Here is a 26,379-nt window from a genome sequence, read left to right as displayed (position 1 = left end):
GGGGAGAAGCCGCTGAAATGCGCCATCAGATCCAGCAGAGGTGAATGAACAGCCATGGGAATTCAGCTCAGTGAGCATCGACCGTTCCGAAGAGAAAATCTGAAGGAGTGGTTGCATACCAGCTCCTTTTATACCCGTATGTCCGGGGGAGTGGTATACAAATACCACTCACCAATTTTCATTGGCCTTTTATCAAAGATCAGAGGTGTCTCGGGCTTCCAAGAGTGACCCCTAGTGTCACTACATCGACACAACGTCTAGTGAGTGACAGATAGGGAACTGAGTTTAAAATTTTTATTAATCCTTTAATATAGTTTGGAGAGTCTTGGAGAGAACATAATATGGCTTATAAACACTATATTGTTAGTTTCTTTAAAGACTTCTATTTTAATTCCAACGATGCAATAACTTTTTTTAATAACTGCAACAAAAAAATTTTTTCCTCACTGAATAGCAAGAAAGTGATGAAAACTGAAATGATGCCATATGGCAACACCATAACATAAAAAGGTTAACAAATATCACAGATAACATAATGGATGGTCTCCTACCTTAACCAGTAGTATGCCCTAGCTAGTCTTCCCAGTACCCGGTCATCCCCCATCACCACTATTTTAGCAGTGTAGTCTCGTTCTTGTTTGGGCAAGGTGGTACAACTGTTTCCTGCTCTCCTCTGCAGTGTGCCAGTGGTGCCAGCAGTCTCCTCCAGTGCGTCTTGCATCAAAGCCATACTGTCAATAACCGATGGCTTCACCTTGATCCCTCCACGCCGAGAGAGTCGTCCAGAGGTCAGTTCAGACTTTAAACTCCTTCCTCCAGAAGAGTCTGTGTCAGAACTCTCAGCTCCCTGCATATCACGCTCTATTCCACTGTCTGTCGACATGACCGAGTGCCGTGGCATGTATGAGTTAAGGTCTGTGGGGAGGTCTGCAATTAAAAATTCATCTGGGCTGAGAGAGAGGTTATCTGAGATGGATCCGGATCGGATGAACTTGGCCATTTCTCTCCCTGTGTCAGACAGGATAAAAAGACATGTTTTTCACAATGTATACAATGATTAAAGGTGCACTCAGTAATTCTAATCCAATACACTTTTTATAAAATTCTGCAAATATCTCCTCACAGTCTGCTAGCTGTCTGTTCTGTGGGTGGGCTGAAAAAAATCTAGTATTTGTACACAGCCCTGGCTCTGTAAATGAGACAAAAACAAAGTGGACACTACTCCAGCCAATCAGCAACAGGGGGTGGTTCTTGCGCGTGCACAGGTTGGGGGGTGGGGCAGAGCGAGAGGGAATTTAATTAGAAGAGTGACGGCAAATTTATGTGATGCAAACGTTCTAAACTCCAAGGAGCACAAATGGCTGAGAAACAGACCAAGAGAAAAAGGTAAGATGAATATAAACTAAAAAAGAGCAATTATGATAAGTCGAGGGCTAGGAGCCACGTCAACATCGGCAAGGCTTTTCAGCAGTGGTGAGACCTCAGAGAGGTAAAAGGCTTGAAGACGGGTGCAGAAGTTGCTCTTTTTCTTCTGGATAGGTGAGTAACATAAATTTTGCTATGTTTCACAGAACCCATATATGCTGTTGTTGCGATGTTAGATTTAGTAGCAGGAGAGATGTGAGTGTCTGGAGCTGGTGTGCACAAAACCATCTCGCATGCAAAGGAGCACTGAAGGGAGGGGTGTGTTTATTTTGGCAGTTGAGTTCGAATATCAACAGTGTTTCTCAGGAATCACTAAGAGCACCTTTAATTGAATTTATATTTCAAAATTAACTCAAACATTATTTTTATGCACTTTTACTGCATGTCAACAATTAACTTATTTGTTGGTCTCTGACAAACAAGGTTGTCCAAAGTGATAAAAATAAGAAATCTTTTAAAAATGTAGTTTAAACATAAAAAATGTAGTTTTAAGCGTCCGTTACGAATCATGGAACACTTATGCATTCAAGAAAAAGGTGGATGCACAATATCTAACAATAATTCAGTTAAGACTCGGAAACAACTGAGAAATATACTTTTTTACTTCTAATAATGTTTTCCTTTTATCTGGATTAACCGTGCATGTATATGTAGTAATTTAACGTACTTGTTAAAAAGGTCTTCTTTCACAGAATGCAATGGGCAATTAGGCAAAGAAATGTGTGATGCAGCAGTTTCCTTTAGGATCAAAATATGTTAATTTTTTTGGGCAACATGAAGTGGTGTGGTTACAAAAGTTTACTGTGACAAACACTTTGGCCTTTTGCTTCATAAAAATAAAATATCGGAAGGAAATTAACCAGCTATACCCATTTACCAGTGTTTAAAAATAAGATTTTCACTCCAGAACAATTTAAAATCACTCATCATTTTTGGTTATGTTCCTTGAACTGTTTTTAGTCCCTGGTGCAGATGTGTAAGAGCAACTAGATGTGGGGTTCTCTTTCAAGCATATGTTTCGGTGCCTTACTGTGGGATCCGCCCCTTTGGAGTATTTGTCAGAAGAACTATTCCATTACACCAGCCTTATTGGCTGGCAGACATGACGCTTGTGTCTGGGAGTGGCTCGGCTCTCCAGAATAAATGGAGCAACACAGTATCATTATGTTTTTCAAAAACCTCTTCTCGCTCTGTTCGGAATAGACATTGACTTGGATTCACACTGGCCGCTGACTACTCAATCCAGTACGGAATTCCTTTGTTCTCAGTACTTGAATTACTGCCCACCATGCCTTGTTCGTTTTGTCCTACAATTTGCTCTCAAGCTCATTGCTAAGATTTCTTTAGCACTCCAGTTAAATGGCTGCAGCAATGCAGAGTTCTTCAGCTAATATGGGGGATTCTTCACGGCTTTGCTCTTGTGGGAATTGTCACGGTTCCAGTGAGTTCGTCGGTTTGTTCTGTTTTTGTTTTGTTATTTCTCTCACTCATGTGTCTCAGGTGCTGCAGGCATGCATGATCAGTGTTTCTATGGGAACACTGATTGTTCCTAGCGGAACACTGATCATGCCACTAATTAGCATGCTAGCAGCACGTGGTTCTCCACTGATTCACTGCCTACTTAATCCCTTCATTGTGTCAGTATCTTTGCTAAACTGTTGTTTGGTGTGAAGTAAATTACCTCTCTCTCTCTGCCTAGTTGGTCCTGTCTCGTGTATCTGTTTGGTTGCCCGTCTCTGCCCACGTGTCGGGAGTGTGGTTATCTTCCAGTTTGCTTTACGCTTATTCTCTGTACTCACAGCTCGTCCACGGAAGATTCCTTGTCCCTGCCCATGTGTCGGGAGTGTGGTTACCTTCCAGTCTGCTGTGCGCTTGTTTTCTGCACCCACAACTCTTCAACGGAGGATTCCTCACGGATCTGCTCCTGACTACCACGAAGCATACACTCGCCTACAAACACACTCTTCACGGAGGATTCCTCACCGATCTGCTCACTGCGTGGCCATGGCGCGCACGCATCAACAAACACCTATCTCCTGCTTACTGCAGCCAGTGCCAGGTTCTCCACTCTTTGCCAGCTCAGTTGAAGTCACAATTTATTGTTAATAAATCCTTAGAATTGTTCCTCTGCTCTTGGGTCTCTTTGTCTCGCTTTCTGACATGAATAAAATTTCTTGCAAATACACATACTAGGTCTGCTCTGCATGTCTTTTGATTGACAACCGATTGACAACCCAGGATAATGTGAGCATTGTGTGCACTTCACCATGAAGAGCCTTCATTGCAGACTAGCACACCAAGCTAGCCTGTCAGGCCGGAATCCACTTATGTCAGCTAGCCCTGCTTTGACTACCGCCCCACAGGTATCCATCCCTGTAGAGCTGCCCACCACCTTAGCGTTGACCCTGGGTGAATACCTCGATGCATGCGCCCCTTTTGTCCACTGTGCTCAGTTCAGATGAGGACGAGAAGGAGGAAGTGGTGGGTCTTGAGGATGAGGGACAGTCAGATTTTCTTTTCTTTGAGGAGGAGGAAGATTTTTAGGGTTCCCTTTCCCTTCCCCCTGCACAATCAGCACAACCCCTCACCGCAATGGGAACTATGGAAGAGATGGGCAAAGCACCATCCACTCCACTTCTCAATGTTGATCTGCAAGATGTGTGCAAACACGCAGCAGAGAAGCTAAATATTCTGTGGCCGACTGTGGTAGCAGAGGTTGCAAAGTCCTGCTATGAGTGCAAAAGTTTGCCAAGGGAAAAACGGGCAGCAAGACAGCTTCCTCCAATATTTCCAGAGCTATTGGAAGAGGTTGCGGCCACCTGGAAGGATAAACCTTTCACGAGTAATATGGCCATTCAGGGGGAATCCACGCTCTATGTAGAGGGAATGGAGAAGGAAGTTCTTCTCCGCATGCCTCCCATGGCGCTTTTAGTAGCAGCACAACTGCACCCAAGGCGCAAGGTGGCTGAAAATCTGACGTTGCCATCAAAAGCGGATAGTTTTCAGACAAACATGATGGAACGCACTTATAAAGAATTCGCTCTCTCCGTTAAGGATTTGAACGCTATCTCCATTCTGACCACTTACCAAGCTGAGCTGCAAGACAAGGTGTCTGCCATGCCAGGTCAGGCACAAAGGGACGAGATCTGTGTCATCACGGACCTCTCTCTCCATCTTCAGAGATGTGCTGTCTAAGCTCCGGGCAAGGTCATGGCCACAATGGTCATTCAGGAGAGAGGGCGATGGCTGAACCTGGCTAACCTTTCTGAGTTTAAGATTAAACACTGAAAAGTGTGTTAATCCCCAACAGTCCATTACGTATCTGGGGCTATCACTGGACTCGGTGACATTCAGAGCATGGCTGTCAGAGGAAAGAGTAATGGGATGCACTCAATGTTTAGCCGTGTTTCGGAGAGGAAACATGCAGAGGTAGCATACATAAACTGGAAAGGTCTCAGGACGCTCCTTCAGCACGTTGACACGCAAACTGAATCTATGGGGTAATGCCCACTTCTTGTCCCTGAGAGCGACATACGTGCAGGGAATTATAAACCGGGGTGTGGATTTGCTTTTGAGGGGCAATCCTCTTTACGGGAGTAGAGACTGAACAAAGAAATAGTCAAGCAGATCTGGAACCGATTTGGCAGGGCGACTGTGGATCTGTTCACATCTCAGGAAAATGCCCAGTGTCCTTTGTTCTTTTCTCTAAAGGATCAGACACACCATTGGGAATAGATGCTTTGGCACACGAATGGCCTCGTATTGTTCTTTATGCATTTCTTCCGATAGCGTTGACATCTCCAACCCTCTTCAGAGTGAGAGAGGTATTGAGAATGTTATTAATAACTCAGCATTGGCCAGGGAAGTACTGGCTGGCGGAGATCTTGCATATGCTATACGAACAGCCGTGGCCTCTTCCGCTACGAACAGATCTGCTGTCACAGGTACAGTGGGAGATTTTTCATCCTCATCCAGAGCGCCTGACACTCTGGGTCAATTTGAATGCAACTGGTTTACCCAACAGTGTTATTAGGACCACACAGAATTCTAGAGCATCATCTACTGTAGTGAGAATCACACTGGCACCATTTGAAATGAACTGGGCCACACACAAGACACCAGAGTATGTGGTGATTTTTAATCACACGTCACTTAAGGTGTGAATGTGTGTGTTTATTAATATCTGTCCATCTTCGGGGCACCAGCTAAAGTTTCAATTTAACAGTAAAAGTATTATCCAAATGGACCATTCAATAAATTAAAATTATGTAAATTGGAGGGAGTTGGTCATCTGAATAATCTGGAGGAATTGTATGATTCACCTAACCCTTTAGAGCTCTTCTGTATCATCAACACAAGGAACATACAGTTGTAATAACATTAGTTTTATTTACAAAAAGAAAAAAAAACTAACAAAAACTACAAAATGGTACTAATATTCTAAAAGATAAAATAATTGAATTGATAAATAAAGTGAATAGGATGGAAATATGTTAAGTGGTTGAACTGGATGCAACAATGGCAAAGTAAGACTATTATCTTGGAAAGATAAATTGCTGTTTCTCTGTTGATTAATAAGATGCAAACCTTATTTCTATTTAAACAAATAACTTAGTTTATTTGCAAGTCATTTGATACACAGATTATGCAATCTAAAGAACATTAGAAAATCATAAACTGATAGTTTACACTAATGCTAAGGTCTCTGGAAAGAGGTTTAGTAGTGATCTTTATGTTCTTGTTGATCGGTCGATGAGTTTGGTGACAGCGACGTCTTCCACCGGGGCTCAGGGCCATGTTACCTTGGGAAAAGAGCTGGATTTCATTTCAACAGCCTTGGACATGAAGGAGCTGAGGATTGCTGATCTCCTGGAAGCACCGAGAGGGTTCTTGCAATCTGGAACACGCATATACAGCCCTTATTTCAGCTTAAGTTTCTATATCTGGAACACACAGATGCACGAAACTTGAAGAGAAGGTTTGATCGCCAGAGCTAAACCTTGTCACTGTAGTTATCTCCCTGGTTCTCCCTGGGATTCCGAACTTGGCATTGCAATAGTCTCTTGTCGTGAGTACTTGGTCAATCTTCTACTGTCTCTCGGATGGAGACTAAGAACGTTAGATGATCTGTTATCCTCTCTCTCATGGAATGAGACCAGTGTGTATCAAAGTGTATCCTATTAACGACCCACTGGACAGGGACTGAGGTCTTACTGTTATTCTGTTAATATCTCCCACCACTCAGACTGGGTACCCAGAATGTTGATTATTATTCTGTTATTGCTGCTGAACTCGAACAGCCGGAAACTCAGAACAAAGGTGTGGTCATCCGGAGGATAGTTTTATAGTTTTATTTTCCAATGTATTGGAAGATCTTTCCTGCCTTGTGAGGGGTGTCTGGCAGTTGTCCGAGCATCTTATCTGATGGCTGCACTTGGCATTTGTTTGTGTTGGTCCTGCTATGATCCAATCAAAATGGAGCCAGTCTTCTTTGCCTTGACAGTTAAGGTGGGGCTCTGCTGTAAACTGGCTCCTGGAAGTCCTCTGGTCCGACTGTTCACCACACTACTAGATCTCTTTATGAATGTAAATGGAGCATGTTCGAGCATTGGAGTGCAGATAAACATGAGGTTCCCTTTCAATGTTCAGTGGAAGTCATACTATCATTTCTATGAGATTTGATAGATAAGTGGACAGCATTCTCATCCATTAAAGAGTTTTTGGCTGCTATATCAGCACGTCATAAAAGCTCTGATAGAAACACAGTAGGGCAGCATCCCTTTGTGTATCGCTTTATGAAGGGCATGCGTTGCGCTCTCCCAGTCTCAAAACAGTTTTCTCCCTCATGGGACCTCATGGGAAACTATTTCAGTGTCTCCATTTGAGCCATTGATGGGGTTATATTATGTCCAAACCCTGCATTCATGCCCAAAGTTATTCAGTCCATTTTTCTTCTTGAACTTAGGGCTTTTTGTCCACCACCTTTTGCTACATTAGAACAGCAAAGGTTGAATTCATTATACTCGGCCTGTGCGCTGGACATTTGCACAGAATGGAATTAAAGGTTCAGGAAAATCATGGGGAAACTGATCACCTCACAGTGGCTTTCACACTGGATAGTGGAACTGATTACTTTGGCATATTCCAGTATGGGTTTTATGGCCCCAACTGGTTTACGTGCACATTCTCTTTAAGGGGGTTACAATACAGGATGTTTGTGAAACACCAAGCTGGTCTTCACCACACACATTTGCAAGGTTCTATAAATTGGATGTTACTGCACAGACGTTAGCGCATGCTGTTCTGAGTGTAGGTACTTGAGTCCGCCAGGACACTTCCAGCCCTGGATATAATGTAATTATGCTTGGCAGAAGATTTCAAAACAGGCTATCTGGCAATACAAGAGTTAGGATATCCCACAGTGAGACACCAAAACATTTGCTTGAAAGAGAACTATAAGTTACTTGCATAACCACGGTTCTCTGATAGCATTAAGTGAAATGTCTCATCAGATCACCCTCCTTGCTGTGTGAAGTGAGGAAGAGGTGTGCTTGTTTTGAATAACATTATGAAGCTGTGTCGCTCCTTTTATACTGGGAAGCAGAGCCACTCCCAGATTCTGCACCTTCAGTTGATGAGTGGTTTTCTGCAGCTTATTTCTCACTTCATGGTCGCTCAGATTACTACTACCACACTATAGCTGAGAAATACAGTTAAACTAACAGCTTCAGCATTACTGCAGATCACCGTTGAGAGGGTGCCTACCTGATACTCGAGAATTTTCGAGTAAGTTTCCGAGGTGGGCAGAGACATAAACTTTCAACATGCCAGAGAAAACTACGGTTTATGTGCCAGTGTCAAAATAAGAGTTCCTCAAGAAATATACAAGATTGAAACTGCTGTCCTCCATTTTTTTCTCCAATATCAAAACACTTGAACGTGAGTGAAATACTCATAGGACAATTCTGATAGCATGTCAGATCAGCAGCATCGCTCCACAATTGCTCGGAGCTGATTACTACCACACTACAGCTGTTCAGTTTTGTGTGAATGTAAAAATTCTGCTAATTACTTATAAAGCTTTGAATGGTTTGGTTTAAGTACTTAAGTTAGCTTCTATCACATAATAATCCATCACGCTCAGTATGATCGCAAAATTCTGGTCTATTGATAGTACCTAGAATATCAAAATCCACAAAAATCCTTTTCCTATTTAGTTCCTAAATTATGGAATAGGGTTATAGCACTGTTCAGGACTCATAATTATGCTGCATTGGTCAGGTCCGCTGGAAACAGAAACACTTCTCATATTCTATAAATCTGCTTTAGAGTGAATGGCATCAATGCTAATATTATTCTCTATGTTTCCCTGTCTCAACCTTAGGATACATATCCCGAGGTTACCAGAGTCTGCCAGATCCAGCTTCAATCGAGCCTGATGTCCCACTCCCATGCTATGTGCTGAGTTATGACTACTAATTGCAGCCTGTGCCAAGCAGACGTCAAGGGGCACCTCAATGATCACTGACTGCATCACTTGATACTTCACTGTCAAGACCTGGGATACTTCACTGTCCACTAACTGCACCTCTGGCATAGGATGGACTCCACCGAAATGAAACACCAAGCTTCCAGCCAGACTGCGAAGCATGCCTCACTGACCTCCACCAGCATCATCTTGGTCATGAGGGACTACACTCTCTTATAATAGAATACATAGATGATAAATTAATACCAAGCAAAGCCTTAATCAGCCAAATAAAAGGACACTGCATCTACGTGCACTTCTGCAGACAATTTCGGATGGAATTCATATACACTTAATGAATAATCTTAGAGTTTGCACAAAATACTTTAGTTTTATACATTGCCCACCAACATCTACTTATTTTACTTACATAAAACAAGACTTATATTACAGAGAGCTGTTCAGCCAAGGGTCCCCCTGTGAGCCTAGTTTCTCCCAATATTATTTTTCTCCAACTAACATCCTATGGAGTGTTGTGTTCCTTGCCACAGTTACCTTTGGCTTGCTCACTGGGTGCCTAAATAATTTTTAAGTCATGCATTTTAATCTCGTTATTCATTTGAACCGCACAATGAGGACTTTAATAGCGTCTCATTTTTTTTTTTTTTTTTTTTTTTTTATAGCATAATTTTCTGTAATGCTGCTGTGAAAAGCTGTGTTGTGAAAAGCACTATACAAATAAATATGACTTGACTAGACTTGCCTTACAAACTTGTGTATTCAGTGCCCAAATGCTTAAAGGAATAGTTCACCCATAAATGAAAATTCTCTCATCATTTACTCACCCACATGCCATCCCAGATGTGAATGACTTTTGGCTCTGTAGGTCCATACAATGCAAATAAATGGTGGCCAAGCTCCAAACATCACATAAAGACATCATAACAGTAATCCAAACAACTCCAGTGGTTTAATCAATATCTTCTGAAGTGATTCAATTGGTTTTGGGTGAGAGCAGACAAAAATTTAATTCCTTTTTCACTATATATCTTGACAGCAGTCTCCTTGGCGAACGTGATTTCAAGCTCGATTACACTTCCTATAGTGCCATCTAGTGCTCTGCACATGTATCATGCACTAGGAAGTGTAATTGAGCTTGAAATCATGATCGTGCCTAAAGACTGCAATGGAAAGATGTACAGAGAAAAAGGAGTTATATTTTGGTTTGTTCTCATCCAAAACCGATTGGATTGATTCAGAAGACATTGATTAAACCACTGGAGTCATATGGATTACTTTTATTATGCCTTTTTGTGATATTTGGACCTATAGAGTTCTGGACACCATTCACTTGCATTGTGTGGACCAACTGAGCTGAAATATTCTTCTAAAAATCTTCATTTGTGTTCTGCAGAAGAAAAATGTCACACATCTGGGATGGCATGAGAGTGAGTAAATGTTAAGGGAATTAAAATGTTTTGGGTTAACTATTCCTTTAAGTGTTATTAGAAGAAATTGTGATGTTACACAGTGGTAAACACTCGACCTTCCCAACTTTTTTGGAGCGTGATGCATTCATGCAATTTGAAATGAGTTTATTAAAAAATAATAATAATAAAAAAAATTAACTTCACAAGGTAGAACATCAAATAGTGTGTTGTTGAAGTGATTATAGCACAGGGTGAATATAATTTTCAAATCACTCCTTTTTGCTTTTATTACCATGTTCCAACTTTTTCAGAAATGGGTTGTATATTTGAATAATTTAATAGATCATGGACTAAAAAAATGAGCGTCACATCTTTGACCATTGTATCTATTTTTATTCCTCCAAAGGAATGTTTGATGTTTAAATGAAACATAACTCCATTAAGTCTCATGAGCTATGAAAAAGCAACAGCTGAGCAATAAAGTAGTTAGATGTAATGATATATAAGGTAAAGATAACAAATACAAATTAAAAACCACTATTTATTGTTTTGTCTCGGGCCACACTGCCACATTTGAAAAGTATCAAATAAACTCAGAAATAAACATAATAGATGTTTTATCTTATTTTATATATGAACGGGAGTAATATCAGAAATAGTCTTTTGTAAATGAATGGAGAGAATATTGTAAAGTATTAATTTTTTTGAATACAACTCACAGATCTCCTCCTCCTCCCACCACAAATGGAAACTCATCTCCGGATTGGGAAGTGGAACATCACACAGGGAGCCACGGGACAATAGATCTGAAACCCAAAACCATCACAATCATACCACAAACAAATCCTGCTTCCTGATCCGGTTCCATGTCTGATATAAAAAAGGAGGAAAATTAAAAATACCCAGATCTTTTATAAGAGAACATACAAGTTATTTTGGTACAAATGTAGTCAGACCAATAGTTTGTTTTTGTTGGTGAGATAGAGAGAATAGAATGCACTGTAAAAATTGGTACCTGAAATCGTTACTTTATGATGCTATTTCTTCCTGACGTAAACCTTATATTTAGTTTTGTTGGGGTAACCTAATGAATTTACGTTTATTTAGTGGTGTTAAATGATATTTTTTTATTGTAATAAGCACATTTCAGGGTAACAGTTTTCAATTTAGACCAGAGTAGAGTAGAATAGAATAGAAAAAGAGGTAACAAGAAATTGTTACCTCAAGCAGCTATTACTACCTGATCTAACCATTTAAATTTGTTGGTGTAGCCTTATGCATTAAGGTTGATTCAGTGCTGTTAAATAATTTTTGACTTGAATCAAACCAGTTAATTTAGATGTTACCACATGAAGCACCTTTTTTAGGGTAAAATTCTTTTTTTTTTTTTTTTTTCAGTATAGAATAGAATGTAGGCTTGAAGTGTACCTTTGCCAGTGTTTTGGAGGATCTGAGTGTATAGCTGTTGTAGTTTCTTTCTGATCAGACCCTGTTCACCTCTGCTACTGTCTGTGCCCAGTTCTATCGTTGACAGCACTTCATTGAAGTACGACTCCACGTCCTGGTCCAAGTCCTGTCATATGCACAGGCAGACAGTTAGACACAGCACAATCAAACACCTACAGAGACAGACACAAACATAAAACATGCACAGAAGCACACGTGCAAACATACACATGTATCCCATCCTCAGACAGACACATTTCAGATGTCCTGTGGTCCTGTTGCTTTGAGTTTTGCTTTGTACTGCTCATTTAGTCTGAAAATAATCTGTTGGCAGCTAACATGTGGGCAGAGACAGAGAGATGACCTGCACTAAACACACTGCCCTTCTTCTCAATTACTGTATACTTTATAGTCCCACAATAAAGATTATGTATACTGAGTTTAAAATTAGGTGCATGCTATAAAACTTTCCCCTGTAATTGGGTTCACTGATTTTGACTGTACTATCAAAGCAGCTAATCAAATTTTAAATAATGTTCTTTTTTTTTCGTCACTGAAACATTTCAGTAGAGGGAAGATGTTCAACTCACATATTTCACCAGGTAAAAGCTCAACTAAAAACTAAATTCATGTGGCACTTTTGTGTCTCCCAGAGATGTTGAAGAATGATCGAGACAACTGAATTAAAAAAACAAAACCTGCTGAAAAGAACAGCATTGCAGATTATCAGCATGGGTAAATGCTGATCCAGAGCCTGTGATGCTGATGCTGGTGTGCCCACCAGGCTTCTTAAAAGTGCACTTTACCCAGAAATTTACATTCTGTGATTGCTTCCTCACCCCTGTGTCACTCCAAATGCATATGACTTTCTTTCTTCAGTGCAAGACAAAAGGATCCATTTTCAAGAATGCTATTGTCATTTAATTCTGTGCAATTACAAAGAATGGGCCCCGGTGCTGTTAGCAGTGTCATTGCCAGGATGAATAACATAGGGTGGATTTAAAATGTCTAGAGGGCACACATTCACTTTACCCTAACTGTACTGTAAGGCTACTAAATCTACTGGTTGTGTTGTGTCATCACCATCTAAAGGACAAAACAATCTGTATGACCCTAAAACACACCAGATATTCAAAATATTATTTTTACCCTCTTAGAAAATGTACAAAATCAAAATCAGGCACAAAATCTTTTAAGAAACAGCTACAGAAAAATACACTATTGGCAGTCCATGAGGAAATTTTCTGAGTAGGCTGACATATAAATCAGCAATGATTTATCAAACCATTTAATTGACCAAACCATTTCATCATTCAAGCGTTTTCATCTTTCTGAACTCCAACTAACCATTTTTCTATATATACAGTAGAATGGATCAAATCAATCATAATGGAGGGCCCCATTTCAGCTAACAGATCAACTCACCATGTGAAGAGCAACTTCATCCTCCACTCTTTTATTGAACCAAATTTATTTCCTTCGGTCCTTCTCTTTTGAGATCCTTCAATTGTTTGGATTTCCCTGATATTTGGCTAAATTTCACTTTCTTCACATGTCGCAATAACCACTACTAGGCTTGACCATGCGTTAATGTGATACTAAAAGCTGATTGGCTGTTACCTCAGATAAATTTTGTTCATTAATACGGAAGGAAGCAAATTGCATTTCATCTTATTCGGCTATTTAGGCGGGAGCAATTGACACTGCATCATTTAAAAACAGTGATCTGTTATTCATGCAAAGCTATTGTGTGACTTCACAACACTGGGTATATGGCACATGAGTCACATGGACCAGTTTATGGTGATTTTGCAACCTTGTTTGAAGCTTGACAGCCTTTCATTGAAATTAAAAAATGAAAGCTAGACCAGCATGAAACAAGCATAAACTAGTTTGGACCAGCATGGAAATTCATGCTTGTCTAAGCTTGACTTTTCAACAAGGACAGGAACCATCCACATTGATCTGGAGGTCTTCTCCATAGCTTTTCTGTATCACACAGCACTGACCTGCAGCGCCTTAGTGAGGGAGGGTCCATGACACTCCTCTCCCAGCATTGCCTGAAGACTATGCTGCACTACACAGCGCATAAGGCTCAGAGGGTTCTGGAACATTCCTGGAGTCTCGATGTCAGCCTTCAGAACAGTGCTCAGAGACTCGGAGAACACTGCAGGATCTGCAAACACAAACACCCTGCACACAGAACACACAGAATACTGTCCTCAAAACATAAAGTTACACAGAGGAAGACAGATTCTGATTCATTTCTGATTGGGGTGACATGAGGTTTATTTGATAAAGCTTCCTGCTGACTTCAGCAACCACATCAACCTCACAATATGCATTAACTGTGCATTAGACTGGAGTACATTTATTATCATGAAAAAAATAAAATAAAATAAAAAATAAAAAATAAAAAGAGCTCATTGAACACACGTTGACCTTTAGTGACAACATGGTATTCACAAATATTTCAATTTAAGAGGGTTTTTAACTAGGTGTTTGAAACCAACCAACAAAAGCACTGCTAGATAAAACACACATTTGTGTAATCTGACTTTTTTACTAACAACCTTAAAACACTCAGCAATTTAATTTAAGGCATAATGATAACAGCTGTTTACATTTTTGTGTGTGTGTGAGAGAACATATTTAAACTGTCGACCTCATAAATATGAATTTTAAAGTTCTGTCTTTCTGCTTTGTATTGTTACATCATAACAGTGCCGGTATGTTATTGCTGTTATGTGAGGTTAGTTGTGTTAGAAAAGAACACACCTTTATCTTCATTTCTACTAAACAATGCATTTGTTTATTTCATAACAAGCCCTGACTGCAATGTTTCCATGTTCTCTTTCACAGCTCTGCTGTTATTACAGCTTTAATCAATCACTAGTTATGATAATGGAAACTCCAGTGTCCCAAAAATGAAAAATCTGGTAGGACAGGTTTCAACAATGAGTAATCACAGAAACTCAACTCCATGCTATAACAGTGTCAGTACAGTTAAATTGTATGGCAAAAAAAAAAAAAAAAACCTAAAACAAAAAAAGATTAGGTGTGGATTGTTCTACATAGTTGCCAGAGTACATATACAGTATGTCAATGAACTATTTTAGCACATGTGTGATGGAATTAAAATATTAAATGCAGCTTTGTACAGGGTTTTCATACCTTTTAGACCAATGAAATTTCCACGACCTTTTCCTTTTATATTCCAGTCATTTGAGATTACTGGATATGGATTTGTAAAAATCACTTAGATTTGCTGATTAATCATATAGAACAATTTGTGCACATCTTGACAAATTCATTGAATAGAACTGACTCAAAAGAACCAATTTGCTCATAAATTGGACAACACTATGACATGCAAGCAAGATTTACTCTACACAAGAACAATAGCCAATGAAAATTTAGAACCAATTAATTATTTTAAAACTGAACTTAACTAGAAAATATAGTCACTATAGCAACTTCTGTGATTTTCAATTACTTTTAAGATTTTATTAATTTCTATGAATATTCCAGGCTTTTAAAACACAATTTTAAAATTGCTTAATATTTTCAGGTTGTCCATGACTGTGCAAACCCTGTCTGCAAACTGCTTAGAAATAACAGACAAAGCCCATCTTGGCCCATGAGGGTGCATGTGCGAGTCTCTGGACTCACCTTTCCTGCTGAGGATAGTGTTCATTTTTTAGATTTTGTTCTGCAATTATCCTTCTCTGATACAAAAGACCTATGAGGAAAGAAACAAGAGTAAGTAATCATATAAAGCATTTCAAACTCTTAGATCTATTCTTAAATCTACTGATAAGTTTGCTCATTGACTACAAGGCAAGAGGAAAACAGAGACGAGAAAGCTTTTCATATTTTGCTGGAAAATAAGCAGAGGTCATTTACCTGGAGTTAACCGTTCTGATTTAATTTGCCCAGCATAACTGAGGCCAATGGTGCTGTACGGCTGAGGCATTGTCAACAACCTCTTGCAGAAGTCATATACTCTCTTATAGAGGTCATCAGGCATGTATACTGTCTGTAAAGAAATATACATGTGAACAAACCCACAGATACTATATGTAGTTTCTATTTTGCTAGTTTAAGAAAGTGATGACTATGAGACATTTAAACTTAAAATAACCACGAATAAGCAAAGAGTCAGTCAGTACCAATGTATAAAAGACATAAAAAGGCAGAGAAAGATGTAAAAGAAGCCCTTCTCTCTGTTACCTGTATTACTGCATAGATAAGTGTATTAAGTAAAGGGATGAGGTGTTTCTTGCAGTCAGCTCTTTCAGCCTACATAGTAAATACATAAATATACAGTAAATTATGTGTATTATCTATCCGTCCATTCTTTCTCTCATAGATATAAATCTACACAGTAAATTTGACTTTATTCAGGTAAATGCACAACACAATCTGCCAATTTTTTTTTGACTTCATCAAAATTAACAGGTTGTGTTGTTCATTTAACTGAATAAATTTAAAACATTATTTAATATGGCTAGCATAACCTAACCCTATATTGAGTTACACCAATGAAAGTAAAGTCAGGAAAGGTAGAAATATATTTTTATGGTGACATCTTCACGTATACAGTTTTTACAGTGTAGTTTTATTTTATTTTATCAGATAACCTAAAAAGGTATTTCATGTGGTAATATCTAAATTAACAGGTTGTATTTAATGACATGCTTAAACTATGCCAATCGCAGTGTTTTCAGGACACTCCCATTGTCTGAAATGGCAATTTTGAGTCAACATTTCAACAAACATTATGCCTTCGAAACTGATGACTCACTCTCTCTAGTTCCTTGATGGCCATCTGCACCAGAACCATACTTCTGAGAGAACTGTCCTGCGCCTTCTTATGTAATGTCCATCTCAGTATCCCTGCAGGAAAACAGCCATAAACAACTCTTAATACAGTACACACCAAACTAGCATCCAAACCAGGCAAAGAAGTTTAACTGAGATCAGGTAAATAACAGGATTTTCGTAGGGAGACAGGGGCTAGTTGTCAGGGTAGGTTTATTTTTGAAAGTCAAGCATACTGTACCTTCAAGTCAAGTTTAGCCACATATCTCAAAGTCTTGGCTAAAAAAAGCAATTGAACATTTCCACCGTTATTGCCCAGAAAAAAAAGAAAAAAAAAGAGTTCATTGAACACACGTTGACCTTTAGTGACAACATGGTATTCACAAATATTTCAATTTAAGAGGGTTTTTAACTAGGTGTTTGAAACCAACAAACAAAAGCACTGCTAGATAAAACACACATTTGTATAATCTGACTTTTTTACTAACAACCTTAAAATTATTGAGATATAGGTATTGTGACATCTTCCCTGTGGAAAAAAAAACACTGTTTCTACTGCTGCATGAAACACTGACATACTACAGTAGGGGTATTCAGTTAAAGTTCCAAGAGGTCTGGTCTCTACATTTTCTTCCCAGCAAAGGTCCGGATAATAATACGTCACTTACACAGTGTCATGTGGCTATGAAATTATATAATATAGATTTTTGAATTGTTTTTATAACTTGCCACATTGGCAGCAATAGTACTTTGTAAAAAAAAATAAATAAATAAATTCGAAACAGTCAAAATAGTCTCTACAAAACTGGGTAGGTATGAGGACATTGGGGGCCCAGAAACAGCCAAAGTAGTGGTGTCTGAGGGATCTTCTACCAAAAGAATAAAATATTTTATCAAGTCTTCATCAGTCAAGGGCACTTGGATATGAATATTAAAAGATAAGACCAACAGTTCGTTTTGAAGCTAAACGACAGCAGTTCAGCTTTTGTATTTAAATATTTAAACATTCATTATATACAGTAAATGTATGGTACATAGGAGGCCTTTAGATGGATAAAAATCCTGTATGAGGGTTCAAGGGTGCCCCCTGAGAGAAAATGTATAAAAAATGTAAAAGTCTGAATAGACCATTTCTATATTTTCCTTAAAGTGAGAATCTACTAACAAACAAACAATTAACATAACAACAATGAATCATTAAACACTTTTTGCTTAATTTAAGTATAAATAGGCTTTACTTGCCACCCATGCCATGATAACATCTCTGATTAATTTTCACAAAATTAGAACAAAAATCAGTTTGTTTATTATGAAAGGCTCGCTTATTAATCAAGCTAAATTTAGATGGAAAAAATGTTATAGTTTAAAGGCAGCATGTTAACTTGTCCTGACACAAATCTGGCTTAGCTGAACAGTCTGAATCACACATCAGATAGATGAAGATAGCTTCACTTTGCTTCATCTTTGTTTTCTGCAGTGTGTTTAAGTGAAAGATGCCAGGATCTGTAGTGGTGTCTCCGCTACTGTTTTTAAAATAACCATGCCTGCAATTACATACAGTGAATCAGGCTTTATGCGGGGCCCCTATAGCGGGTAGAGAGGCAATGTGTGGAGAGCAGGAATAAAGCACAATCACGCTACAAGCAAGTAGCGCTGGACACGCTTTATTCCCAATCCGCACGCGTATACACATATACTTACACAATCACTTAGCCAGGTGTCAGATATCTAGCACAAAGATTTAGATCTCGGTTGGTCCGGACAGAATTGACCTTTTTCACACTCCGGGTTTGGAACGTGGAAGTAAACGTTTGCAGGGTAAACTTCGACAGCAGTGAATGAGAGTGAATGGGAGACCACAGCAAATATTATTTTCACTTATCCGTTTGCTCCAAGAGTAACAGAATATTTGAATGAAATCCAAATTTCCAGAAAATAAAAAAATTGAGAGCGGTGGATTAAGACAGTCAGATGGGAGAAGATGCCAAATTTACTTTCACTCTCTCAGCAGCTGTAATCGAACCCCCCTCGCAGCTGTGGTAACTCATTTAAAACTAATTCCAGGGTAACATAACACAAAGCATAATTTTATAAACTTACACTCAATATTATCATATAAAATGTTTGCTAGATTTACGCTGCTAAATAAATTGGAAATGCGTCATCACAGTCTGTGAAAAAGGTCTATTGTCCTTTGTTCTGGATCCGGACCGGAGTCCGCCTATTGAGTACCCCACTAGATTGTAAATTGTGGTTCAATATTTAAAGCAACAATATGTATGTAATCATATAATTACACACAGAATATGGCCAAAAGCATGTGGTCACCCAAACATCACACCTATATGTGCTTGCTGAGCATGTCATTTCAAAACCATTAGTATTAATACACAGTTGGTTGTCTCTTTGCTTCTATATCAGCTTTCATTTTTCTGGGAAGGCTTTTGACTATGCTGGATCATGGCTGTGGGCATTTGCTCCCATTTAGATATGAGTATCAGAGTGGTCAGGCACTAATGTTGGGTTATGGAGCCTGGCTTCAGGTCTGGGTTTTGTGCAGGCCAGTAAGTTATTTCACACCAGACTCAATAACTCATTTCTTTATGGACCCTTAATTTGTGCATTTGTATTGTGATGATGGAACCAAAAAGGGCCCCATCTAAACTGTTGCCATTAAGTTGGAATTGCACAATACTCTGGAACGTCATTGTATGTGTAGCATTAACATCTGTCTTCACTGTAATCAAGGGGCCTAGCCAAACCTGTTAATCAGATGGGGGTGTCCATGTACTTTTGGCCATGTCGTGTTTTAAACATTTTCTTCAAATGTGGTTTCAAAGGAATATGTACTGTAAATTATTAAAAGTGATCCAAAAAAAAAAAAAAAGATACGCTTTAAAGGTCTCCAAATAAAACAGCTGGATCAGTTGTTTTCATTGTAAGGCAGCAGGCTGTATTGAAAAAACTATACAAAACAAGGACTGCTATTTGTAAGAAGGAGGGAGCAAAAGATAATCTATGTGTGGTACACCCTGAAATTTGTGAGAGCAGTGGTTTAGAAACTCCAGAGCATACACACTGGCCCTGGTGGTTATCAGACTATATACTGTATCATGAAACATTTGCAATCTACTGCGTCTGGGTCAGATTTGGTATTCGTGTATGCATGCTCTTTAGGTGAGTGAGATTTGATAGCATGTAATGTATCATACCTTTGTTAACACCTGGCTGATCAGAGTCTGTTTCTCTCAGAATGGTTAGCAGGCTGCGGTTTATTTCAGATGCAATGGCATCAAATTCTGATTTGAAAAAGATATAATTTTAAAATGCTATCAAAAATAAATGCATAATCTGAGATTCAGTTCAAGACTAACAAACAGATAATAAAAAAATTTAAAAAACTCATTTGTCAAAAAACACCCTACTTTATTTATAACATACTATGAGTAACTCTTTCCCATGACTGCAGTTAGTACCTCCTGTGTCCATTATGTTAATACTGCTAGAATTTTTCCAGAATGCCATATTGTTTCTTGGTCCTTCCACTCATAATGAGATAAAGGGAAATAATCACCTCTGTGCCCACTGTTGACAGAAAGAAAACTCACATATTACAGTATCTGATACACTATTTACTGCATTCTAATCCTGAGATGCTTCAGCAAACCCTTAGCTTATACTGTTAGAACATTAAACTGCAGCTGAATGGAACGTTACGCAAGTTTATTAGCAAAAGCAATGTATGATGCACCTACATTAAAATGCTGGTCATATTAACATGACTCATTCTTCTATTTTCCACTTCATGGTACTGAATGTATTTTTGAGATTAAAAAAACACAGGGACAGTAAAAGGTAGTCAAGATGAAGATATTTTGATAACATGATCATTTACACTCTTTAACTGTGTAATCCAAAGCAAACACACTCACATATAATGATAGCTAAATGACTAAGGTGACTTTTACCCACCACTGATAAAACACACATACACACACACACACACACACACACACACACACACATGTTGGTGCAGCTATCACTATGAGGACTCTCCATAGACGTAATGATTTTTATACTGTACGAACTATAGATTCTATCCCTAACCCTAACCCTACCCCTAAACCTAACCCTCACAAAAAACTTTCAATAAAACATAGTTTAGTATGTTTTTTAAGCGATTTGCATTATGGGGAAACTAGAAATGTCCTCATAAACCACATTTAAAGCATAATACCCTTGTAATTACCAGTTTGTAACCTAAAAAAAAGTCCTCGTGAACCACTTAAACCTGCCCACACAAACACACACACACACACACACACACACACACACACACACACATGAAACTTCCCATTGCCTTCATTTCACCTTCTCAGACATGGTTCATAACTGAACAGCAGTGAAACCCTACTGCTGTATGACTAGACAATTTAAAGTTAAAACAAGTTACAACAGAATCCACTTCCAGGAAATTTAAGTTAGCTAAGGAAATGGAGAAGAATTGGAAAAAAATTATCATGTGATGTTCAGCCCCAGTTATTTAGTTAGCTATCAAAGTGGAAAGCTGTAACGAGTGCAAATAACATGCAGCCTAAATAACTGGAACTGAACAAAGGGTCTTTTTAGTGACAGACACAGCTCACAATTATACAACTTTCCGATAACTCGGTTTCTCAGTGCTGAGCTCAAAATCACATTTAGCAGGCTGCCTAAATCATGCAGCAACTGTCAGTTAAGGTCAAAAGTACTAAAAATATAAGTCCAACAAAAAGGAGTTCACTTACCTTCTGTTGAACTTGTGAGAACATTAATGGACTACATCATATGGCATACGTACAAAAACTTGTGCTGGCCAGGCAGTCAGAGTGAGAGCTGCACAATGAGTAACACTTCCTTTAACTGCTGCGGCTGTCACTGAGGACAACTGCAACTTTGACTTGAGGCTGAGTGAAAGCGAGGGAGGGACGAGAGAGAGAGGCATGGCAGAGGAAAGTTTAGAAGGAGGATTAGGGGAGGAAGAGTGGCTAAAGTATAAAAAGGTGTGCAATGTGGGTGTGTGGACAAACTGGATGGAAAGTCCTCTGAATAAGTGTGCTAAATGTATAATACATGTTAGTAACAACACCCTGAAACTGAACTTGAATGAGTTCACTGTGAACTTTGTCATATACAGTCAAACAACGTGACACATATGCACATGTGTGTCAGCAGAGCTCTAAACCTTGTGCAGCAGAATGGCAAAAGCAGCATGCAAACATTAAACCTCTGCTACTATACAATAAGGCAAGTTTAGAGAAACCGGACCAAGAGTGCCCTATCAGCACAGTAAGCTGAACCACAGGTTTCCTGTCGCTCACTTGGCCCGCTCTCTCTTACAAAGAAGGCAGATGTCAGGACCTGACAGACATCCTGCCCCCATAATTGTGGGGGTGGACCACACATAGCTGAGATATATTTAGAACCAGCCGGGAGAGAAAAAAGTTACACTTACTACTGTAACTTTCACTTTCTCACCTCTCTTTAAAATAAAAATCTATATTTTAACAGCTATTATGGGCTTTTCAAATAAACCAGCCATCCTGATGATGAAACACAGCTTTTGACAGCTGTCCTACTCTTCAAATTCAGTTGTGGGAAAATTATATATTTTTCACAGTAAAAGAAAAAAAAAAAAAAAGCAGCAACAAATATGGGGCAAACATAAACACAGACAAATACATGCAAGCATAGTAATAAATCAACAATCAAGTAATAATAATAATAATAATAATAATAAAACACCTCTGTGTAATACAATAAACAGTAGCTAATTAAACTGTTGGGTGCTGCAAAAATCAAGATTTAAGCGGATGTCTTTACTGATAGTGTGGGAGGAGAAAGAGGCTGTGTGAAAGTGTCTGTGTGTATGTTAGAGAAAGAATGAATGGCAACCTTTCAGTGCAACTGTTTGTTTGTGTGCGTGTGTGTCTTTGCACACTGGGTCAAGTTTTAGTGCTGCAGAGTGCAGTGTCACTGTCTCAGGGAATGCCAACCTTCAGAATCTTAGATCAGACATCCCTGGGCCTGAATATACTTTGCAAGTGGCTGCTAACACCCAACTTCAGAAGCGGAAGAAAGGACAGTCCTATTAAAAGCTCATCTTCAATTAGACTAGACTAAGTAACAGGAACAACAACTAGCTTCCTCTGCCCTTTATTTTTAGTTGCTGTAAACAGCTGTGTAGTTCTAGATTAAGCAGTGGATGGCTAAATTATTGACCTATGGGTCATAGAAGTTCTGCATAAGGTTGTATTTGTTAACATTAGTTAACACAAGAGTTAACATGAACAAACAATGAACAATACATGTACAGCATTTAATAATCTTGGTAAATGTTTATTTCTACAAATACTAACACATGTTTTACATTAAAAGTTGTACACTAAAAATGATCTTTAGTTAATGCATTATTATTTGACATGACTTAACAATAAACAATAGGTATACTATATTTATTAATTGAAATTAACCAAGAATAGTAAATGCTGTAAAAAAAAAAAAAAAAAAAAAAAAAAAAATCATTGTTAGCTCATGACAGTTAATACAATTAAACAAAATTAACGAATAGAACCTAATTGTAAAGTGTTACCGAAATGTTAAATGAAAATATACATAAACATAATCAAATCCTATCATTCTGTCTTTTATGGGGTAAACATTTCAAAGGGTTATCAGTTGACTCTGAGCAAAGCAAGATCTTGATTCAAGCCAGATGAACTTATGGTGCACAAGCTTGTACTTCCTCTGAGACACATATTAACTGACTGTACTACGGTACCTCAGATAACTGATGCAACTACCAGTATATTTACAGTTATACAGTAAAACCATGTAACAGGTGTATTGAATAACATGATACATTTAAGTGATATACTGTATAAGCAGGGTTGGGAGGGTTACTTTTGTAATGTATTCCACTACAGATTACAGAATACATGCTGTAAAATGTAATTTGTAACGTATTCCGTTAGATTACTCAAGGTCAGTAACGTATTCTAAATACTTTGGATTAGTTCTTCAACGATTTTTTCACTTGTTTTGACAATAAAAACTCTGCCAGTACAGTAATACATTCTCTGAAAAACCTAAATATCTTATGCAGTGTTGTTTCTAAAACAAGATCAATCAAATTGGAGGATTTTTTGATATTTTTACAGGAAAACAATAAAAAAAATTATTATCAAGAATATGATTTTAGAAAGGTCTTACTAGAAAAGAAGAAATTATGGTCCAACGTGAATTTTCTTGATAAAAAAATATGATCGTGCCTGGTAACGTGCATGTAAAATGGCTAGAAATAGCATTTTAGCTTAGCGTAAAGCTGACAATTTACACAAGGTTTATATCTATTTCTTCTGCTCCAAACTTACTTCAAACTTACTTCTCTGTCTGCTCATATGAATGTAACACATCATAAGAAAGTGTTTCACTGCTGTTCAAATGCACTTTGGATTGCATCATTTATATGTATAAATGTTTTCCATCTGAAAGGACTAAATATTAAATGAAACAAATGACAATAAAATACAAAGTAATCTCTTCAGTAATCAAAATACTTTTTTAATGTAACTGTACTCTAATTACCAATGATTTAAATTGTAACATGTAAATTGTATTACTTTTATTTTGTATTTTAAATGCATAATCCCGTTACATGTATTCTGTTACTCCCCAACCCTGTGTATAAGTAAGGTGTAGACAACAGGTGTAGGTGCCAACATTTCATAATTAACATAAAATGTAAATTTATTACTTGTATGCATACATAGACCTGAAAAAACAGTGGCAAAGAAAACAGGGAGTCCAGTTCCATTTTGTATGTCTCCAATACAAACAGAAAACAGGATATCTCCCCTAAATACACTGTCGGATGGAAAGAAATCCTGCAGAGCTGTGGAAATCCCCACACTAGGACAGTGGCAGCACCTCCCATAGGTCAGTGCACAGAGGGGAAGAACCCTTCAAATCTGCACGCGCCTCAGTGGAGTAATAATAATTACATCAGCAGGAACTGAGACTAAATCTTTTCAGAATCAGAATCAGAATGAGCTTTATCACCAAGTATGCTTACACATACAAGGAATTTGTCTTGGTAACAGAAGCTTCCAGTGCACAAACAATACAACAACAAGACAGAGATAATAATAAAAAATAGAATAAAAATAAAAAGTGAATAGAAAATATAAGTATATATAGAAATACACAATAAGACAATATATATATATATATATATATATATATATATATATATATATATATATATATATATATATATATATGCACACTACCTAAAATCTTTTGATCTGAAGGCGTATGCTTAAATGTTTAAAATTAGTTTTGTAGACAAAAATATAATTGTGCCACCATATTAATTAATTTCATTGTAAACTAAAATTTAATAATAAAAAAAAAAGTTTTTGAAATGGATGACTTGGACCAAATAATAAAGAAAAGCAGCCAATAAGTGCCCAACATAGATGGAAACTCCTTCAATACTGTTTAAAAATAATCCCAGGGTGATACTTCAAGAAGTTGGTTGAGAAAATGTCAAGAGTACATGTCTGCAAATACTAGGAAAAGGGTGACTACTTTGAAGATGCTAAAATATAATACAGTTCTGATTTATTTTGGATTTTGTTTAGTCACAACATAATTCCCAAAGTTCCATTTATGTTATTCCATAGTTTTGATTACTTTACTATTATTCTAAATGTGAAAAAAAAAAAAAAAAAATATATATATATATATATATATATATATATATATATATATATATATATATATATATATATATATATATATATATATATATAATAAAGAATGAGTAAGTGTTTCAAAACGTTTGACCGGTAGTGTATATACATATGTAAAATACAAATCTGTTATATACAGATGCAAGGGAATGTATGGCAGAAGAGGTATGGTATGTTGGATTAATATAAATAGACTAAGCTGTGTACTGCACATAATTATTACTCAGTGGGACAGTTTTAACTGTTCATGAGATGGATAGCCTCAGGGAAGAAACTGTTCCTGTGCCTGATGGTTCTGGTGCTCAGTGCTCTGTAACGCCGTCCAAAAAGCAGTGGGCTGGGTAAGTGTGGTCCAGAGTGATTGTTCCAGCCTTTTTCCTCACTCTGGAAGTGTATAGTTCTTGAAGGGAGGGCAGGGGGCAACCGATAATCCGTTCAGCATTCTGAACTGTCCTTTGTAGTCTTTTGATGTCTGATTTCGTAGCTGAACCAAACTAGACAGTTACTGAAGTGCAGAGGACAGACTCAATGACTGCTGAGTAGAACTGTATTAGCAGTGCCTGTGGCAGGTTGAACTTCCTCAGCTGGCGAAGGAAGTACAACCTCTGCTGGGCCTTTTTCACAATGGAGTCAATGTGGGTCTTCCACTTCAGGTCCTGTGAGATGGTAGTGCCAAGTGCGTAGGTTTGGTTTGAAAGTTGGCAGGGACATACAAGAAGGATAATATTCAAAATGTTGGTATTAAGAAAATTCAAGATATATAGGCAAAATAACATTATTACCTTATATAACAAGTCTCATTTCTTATTTATCAGGCCCACCATATAAAAAATGAGCCTTTTTTAAAATATTTCTAAAGAACAAACAGAACTGTCCACTAGGGCTGCACGGTGATATGAGATGGATAATATGCAGTGATATGCGATGTGATAAACCTAAGATTAATGGGTCAAAATATTTTTTTTTTCCAAGAAGATTTCCCTCGAGAAAA

General features: G+C 38.0%; 1 protein-coding gene across 4 annotated transcripts in view; it reads right to left on the bottom strand.

The window, feature by feature from the left end:
• Positions 1 to 21,528, bottom strand: part of LOC127448708 (phosphoinositide 3-kinase regulatory subunit 6-like) — a 38,232-nt gene extending 16,704 nt beyond the window's left edge. The window contains exons 1-12 of one of the 4 annotated variants that reach the window (XM_051711452.1): positions 21,381 to 21,516; positions 20,349 to 20,404; positions 20,070 to 20,178; positions 19,806 to 19,892; positions 16,577 to 16,668; positions 16,003 to 16,071; positions 15,676 to 15,808; positions 15,442 to 15,511; positions 13,779 to 13,962; positions 11,752 to 11,896; positions 11,043 to 11,129; positions 552 to 1,008 (exon numbers count right to left, since the gene is read on the bottom strand). In XM_051711452.1, coding sequence (XP_051567412.1) covers positions 552 to 1,008; positions 11,043 to 11,129; positions 11,752 to 11,896; positions 13,779 to 13,962; positions 15,442 to 15,511; positions 15,676 to 15,808; positions 16,003 to 16,071; positions 16,577 to 16,668; positions 19,806 to 19,892; positions 20,070 to 20,118 — 1,373 coding nt within the window. In that variant the 5' untranslated portion in view covers positions 20,119 to 20,178; positions 20,349 to 20,404; positions 21,381 to 21,516. Of the gene's footprint in view, positions 1 to 551; positions 1,009 to 11,042; positions 11,130 to 11,751; positions 11,897 to 13,778; positions 13,963 to 15,441; positions 15,512 to 15,675; positions 15,809 to 16,002; positions 16,072 to 16,576; positions 16,669 to 16,834; positions 16,873 to 19,805; positions 19,893 to 20,034; positions 20,179 to 20,348; positions 20,405 to 21,380 lie in introns of those variants that run through there. The other 3 variants (XM_051711451.1, XM_051711453.1, XM_051711454.1) reach the window with 3 other exon arrangements.
• Between the last annotated feature and the right edge of the window lie 4,851 nt (positions 21,529 to 26,379).

Source organism: Myxocyprinus asiaticus, chromosome 12, assembly GCF_019703515.2.
Source record: "Myxocyprinus asiaticus isolate MX2 ecotype Aquarium Trade chromosome 12, UBuf_Myxa_2, whole genome shotgun sequence".
In the NCBI taxonomy this organism is placed as follows: domain Eukaryota; kingdom Metazoa; phylum Chordata; class Actinopteri; order Cypriniformes; family Catostomidae; genus Myxocyprinus; species Myxocyprinus asiaticus.
The sequence above is the reverse complement of the archived record's forward strand: the minus strand, read 5'-3'. Positions and strand labels throughout refer to the sequence as shown.